The sequence below is a fragment of the Oryzias latipes genome, chromosome 10, assembly GCF_053564925.1.
Source record: "Oryzias latipes strain Hd-rR chromosome 10, Olatipes_Hd-rR_3.1".
Classification (NCBI taxonomy): Eukaryota; Metazoa; Chordata; class Actinopteri; order Beloniformes; family Adrianichthyidae; genus Oryzias; species Oryzias latipes.
In genome coordinates, this window is record NC_136246.1 from 29276653 (window position 1) to 29282652 (window position 6000).

Sequence of the window (6000 nt, forward strand, 5' to 3'; positions counted from 1 at the left end):
CAGTTCACTGGGGAACAAGAGGTCTGTTTGGATAACAGAACATAGATAGCTTTTACTCTGCTTATTATCCACCCTGTTTATTTAAGCGCTGCAGCTAGTGCGGAACCTGCTGTCATTTCTTGTATTGTTGTTACGTGTCATACATAGCGCAGCACTGGCATGCAGCAATAACTTTTACTGTAGACGTAAGCACCTGTTCTGTGGTTGTAGCTGTAGATTGTTGTTGGTAACTTGACCCAGACTTCTGCTGAATGTGGGGCTCTGTGTGTTCCTTCAGGTGGGTCAGAGCAGTACGCTTGGGAAGAAGCCAGACCTGCACCTGAACAGCACCTTCGTACCACTCACCAGCAGAGAACTAAGCTCTGACATCTGGTAGATGGACTTCTGACCACACCCCGGTTTACAGACTGCTTTGGGAAGATTGGTTGTGAAGCTGGTTTTCCTTCAGTTCTTGACTCTGTACAGACTGGTTTTCAGAAAAGACTGCCCACAAACTGCTTTTGGGTCACCTCAAGATCACCTGTGAACAAATGGCCTTCTATCAAGTGGATAACCCCTGGCTGGATGCTCACTGGAACACTGACGGATGAAAAGAACAATTGCATTCAGCTTTTGGACTGGTTGGTTCCAAGCAAACACCTTTGACCTTTGGAAAGTAATGCTACAGTACAAAATGTGTCATAATCAAGCAGGTCTTCAGTCTCCTGAATGCAAAAGCAGAGTGTTTAGGCAAATGAGGAACAACAGAATGTTTGATTGGTCCTGCAAGCTTAAAAAAGAGACACTGGACCCCCTTTTCTGTTCATCCTGAAAGCAGGAAAGTTGCACCTCAGAGCACAACATATCTCCAGTTTGCTCTCCACCAGCTTGTATGAAACACATAGATTTATCAGCTGTTTAACTACACAAAATATGAGTCAACATACAAACAAAATTATGTAACCCTAATGTCAGCTCAGCTTTCATTTACTGAAAGCGACTTTTAAGGACCCACTCCGATGAAAATTGTGTTTGTGGTGTTTTTCTTGCATTTTTTTTCTGATGGAGGACAGTTATTAAGAAAATTAAGCTTTACATTAAATTTCTGAATATTTCGTTATTCAAATCATTGCAAATCAAGAGCTGACAAAAAAATTCAGTAGAAATAAGGCGGTAGGTGAGATGTAGAAAATACGCTAGGCGGGCAACAAGCTCACTGCTCAGCTCTGTAGACAACTAGATCCATGTGCGTCTTTGTTTTCCTTGACTGAGCTGGCATCTGGCTCAAAATTGTACGACTGGATGGCTCAGATACTGCTCACCACTTTTTTTTGCACCGGTAATGTTAGGTTGGGGGTTTGAGGGGCTGTAAGCTAACGGGAGAAAACACAAACAGCGAGGGAAAAGGGGAAGAGGGGGTGGGATTGCTCAAAGCCAATGGTCCTGCCCACAACTCAGAGGTGAATTCCTAGTGAACTACTGCCGATAGAAACTTTGTCAATTAAACAAATATATTTTGGCTGAAAACCACATAATCATAATTTTGGAGACCATTGGGGACACTTTGAACATTTAATTGGAACGTGGGCCTTTAAATACTTTGCTGAAAAATCAGTAAAAAGATACAAAGTAATGTGTTGGTCAACAAAGCAAACCACAAGTCCACAACTTCTGGAAGTTCTGCCCCTCGGCTAACAAACTTGTTTTCTATTTAAAAGTTTGTATTTTCTGCTGGATATCAGGAAAGGTGTAAAGTATCAGCTAACATTGCTGAACCAACACACTGAGAAAGCATCTTTTTTGTGGAAACAGGTTACATCAGCTCAGTGAGAGAAATGGTAGTCGCTACATGAATTAGGCTGAGTCAGGACTCATCCCTTCACGCAGCAGTGAGCTGCCAGACGTCGACGTAGGGAAGCAAACTGCCCAACTTTTCCCAACTGACTTCAAACAAAATGGACTTTACTATTTGCATGACCAACCATTTAGAGAACAAGAAAAATTATCAAATAAACATAGATAATGGAATAAATGACACGATAATTTGTTGCTACCTCTTTTTAAAGAGGCTGATAAACATCTTATGTTTGTTTTCTGTCTGGCCGCGATGTGAAAACTGACAAAGGGAAATGGGAGGTGTCCGACTTGAATCCTCTTTAGAATTTATGTCATCCTGTTTGATTTGAGTGTTTTCTCTTTGGGTCAGTGCTACTTTTTACCAGGCTTTGTTTTTGTTTTGTTTTTTTAATGTCTGTTACAATATTATCTGTACAGCTTCCATTTCTTATGTATAGACCTAAATGAGACGGTTCTTTCTTCCCTGCATTGAGTCTTTTTTGTTCTGCTCCTCTTTGGACGGTTGGATGAAGGACACATGATGGATGGATGGATGGATGGATGGTTGGATGGATGGATGGATGGATGGATGGATGGATGGATGGTTGGATGGATGGATGGATGGATGGATGGATGGATGGTTGGATGGATGGATGGATGGATGGATGGATGGATGGATGGATGGATGGTTGGATGGATGGATGGATGGATGGATGGATGGATGGATGGTTGGATGGATGGATGGATGGATGGATGGATGGATGGTTGGATGGATGGATGGATGGATGGATGGATGGATGGATGGATGGATGGATGGATGGATGGATGGATGGTTGGATGGATGGATGGATGGTTGGATGGATGGATGGATGGATGGTTGGATGGATGGTTGGATGGATGGATGGTTGGATGGATGGATGGTTGGATGGATGGATGGATGAAGGAGGGTTGTTCTGAATCTGAGCGCCACCAGTCACCTAAAAGGGGCTTCACTGCAGGAACAGCTGTACTCCGAGAGGAATTGGACCACATTCTTGTTTGTGAGCTTTAAAAGAAATAGGTTTACCATAATATTTAAGCGAAGTGGATGTTTTCGATTTACACACAGGTACTGTCATTGTCTTATTAGAACAAACGAATTCTGGATATTTGAGATTGTTTGATACAATAATTCAATATATGGGTTGATATATTCAATGGCAATATACAGTATAGTGGTTGTCTTTTCATCTTTGCTAATTTCTTTGACTCTTCTTTGGATATATTGGTTAAAAATAATTTAATTGAGAGGAAATAAACATTGCATTAGTTGTTTTATACATTATTTTCTGTGTGTGTTGTCTCAAACATTGACTTTGTCCTCTTTTTACTGCCTTACACTTCATATCAGAAGAGTTTTTTTAAACAAAGAAGAGCAAACTCACCTCAGTTTCTTCCACACTCTCTCAGACATCCCACAGCTTGGTTCAACCAAAAAAAACAGACTCGGGCCTCAGAATGTTTGAGGCTTTTCCAGACTTGGCTGCTATTGCCTAAACTGAACATATTACTATCATGTCTCTCTATAAAATGAAGAAGCTACATTTCACAAGGTAAACAGAAATTATTGTTTTTTATGGCTCTTCTTCCCTTCTTTACATTTCCACTTCCTTTAAAGACCCAATCAGATGTAAATTATTTTTTTAACATGTTCTTGTGGTATTTTTCTATTGATTTGAGGAGAAACAAGCTCAAAATTGCATTTCTGAGTATTTCTTTTTTTTTTATTCTTGTCAATTAGTAGCAAATGAAAAAATGCGTATTGAATTTATTTGTGATGTAGAAAATACGCTGGGCAGTCCACAAGCTCCCTGCTCCAAGCTTTTAGAAACAGAGAAGGAAAAGGGGGGCGGGGTTTCATTTCAGCTTCAGGCATGACTTGACAAGATCAGTCATCAAATTGTACATATTTTGCTCAACATGTTTATAACAATGTGGCTAAAAAGTTTCAACATTTTTCAAACAAAACTTAACAACAAACAAAACAGTAAAATTCATTTTTCTAATTTTTTATGTCAGCGGTTTATTGAATATTTTGTTTATTGAAAAAGCATAAACTTGTTTACACTTCCTTTAAACTAAGCTCGTCCTTATACTGGGAATAGAAATAATGGTCACACGTGGTAATCAATAATAACAATAATTTCAAGATAAACTAATAAGACAGCCTTGGTTTGTGAAAACGTTGCACTGAATCATTTTTGTCATTGTTTTTGAAAGTGCTTCCTACTCTCAGTCTATGTAATCATGAGAAACATACGTCATGACTTCAATGAACTGAGCTGTAAAGACAGTCAGTCGAGACGCCGTTAATGATAAATCCTTAGATTAGTGTTAGCAAGCATCACGGTAAAGTCTGAAGGTACAATCCCCCTGTCACATAAATTCACATTTTCTAAATTATGCTTAAATTTTATATCAATTTGGTTTGAAAAAAATGATCTGTAAATCTGTGTTACACCCACAAACATTTTTACAGCCACGATTCTTTTACATGGGTAAATTGGTATTGCATTGGCACAAATTTATACTGTCCACTTGCAAAGGTTTTTTATTACAAATGCAAACTTCTGGGTGTAGATGCAAATGTTATTTACATTTGTAATATCATTTTACAATGTATAATATTAATGAAGGGAAAACAACTTCATAACTTTGTACCTTTTCTAACAAGACATTTAAAACACACATCACTGAATCGTCGTTCTTGAACATACTTGGTAATCTGCATCTGGAGATAAGGGAGGAACTAGAGAAAACCTGCAGATTGAATTCTACTTCTAATTGGTGACTCTGGTGCAGCATAGTTTCATTTCTGTCTTGTTCGTTTTGCATATATGAGTGACGATTGGTTTCCTGAGTTCTACAGTCAGCTCTCTAACTCAGCCGTGGTTTCTCTTCTCCTCAAGGTGGAGCTGTCACTCAGCAGACTTTTTCTTTTCTGAATCCTATAGATGTTGAGTGAGGTTTGGACTAAAGCGTGTTGACATCTGCTTTTCATATTCATGGTTGTACACAAAAAAATCAAATTGTGCAACACACATTGGTATTTTAGACTTGACTTAAACAAATCTTAACATTTGAATGGTTTATTTTTGGGTGCAAATTTACTAACCAGCTCAGTTTGAATGTTGCACATGAGAAAACGGAGGTCTTTTAAAGAACCAGTCAGGAATAAGTATTAATGTCTTAAAATGTGAATTTTTATATGTTCAGCCAGCTGCTCATAACTTTAACAACTTAACGACCAGGATCCGATCCGTCACTGCAGTGTATCAAACAAAAATCACATTGTAATGAATAACAAAGTAAGTACATGCTCAGCTTTTGAAGGGAGTCTAATTCTGTTTGACTCTAAATTAAACTATTTCTATGTTTGTTTCACTCAATTGTATCTGGTATTAGAAAGAGGAACCATGAAAGTACAAAGGAAATGTATCTGCACAGCAGAAGACTACACACGAATACAGTATCTAATAAACAGTTTCTAAGTATCACTTTGTAAAACGCACCAGCCCTCTGCAAGATGCATAGTTTCACAGGTTCCCACATTTTCTAAAAATACATCAAGTACAGTCTAGTAACATATGACGATGTGTTTAGCAAACTGCCACATTTAACTATAAAAAAAAGTGGAAACAGGCCAAACTCTGGTCTGCCTGAAAACAAGGATGTAGGTGTATTTGCAAATGAACTATGGTGCAGGTCACCACAGTGTCAACACAGCTGGACTTTCCAAAGAACCAAAGATGGAGGGTGACGCAATGGTAAATGGCAATTACCTATAAAGCCCTTTTCTACCTTGCATTAAGGCCCAAGCTGCTTTACACTCACAGTCCTATTCATCCATGCATAGACACATCCACACACTGATGGCGGTCCGCTGCCAAACACTGGAGCCAACCTATAACCACCAGGAGCAATGTGAGGCTCAGGATCTTCAACACATAGGCGGGCAAGGCAGGAATCGAACCTGTGATCCTCCAATCAGAGGTTGACTGCTCAACCTCTGGACCACAGCCGCACAAGCAGATATAAATTTCAATTAGACAAAGCTTTTGACAGAGTAAACCCAAAGAAAGGCTTACCATGAGAACAAATAATACTATATGGTAGTGTGTAGTGTAGTATGATAACGTATCAGTA

The 6000-nt window shown here is 39.0% G+C and overlaps 1 protein-coding gene across 1 annotated transcript in view; it reads left to right on the forward strand.

The window, feature by feature from the left end:
- The window catches only part of il1rapl2 (interleukin 1 receptor accessory protein-like 2), a 437033-nt gene extending 433899 nt beyond the window's left edge, over nt 1–3134 (forward strand). Inside the window, exon 20 of the mRNA XM_020706755.3 lies at nt 278–3134. Coding sequence (XP_020562414.1) covers nt 278–376 — 99 coding nt within the window. The 3' untranslated portion in view covers nt 377–3134. The remainder of the gene's footprint in view (nt 1–277) is intronic.
- Nucleotides 3135–6000: the final 2866 nt, after the last annotated feature.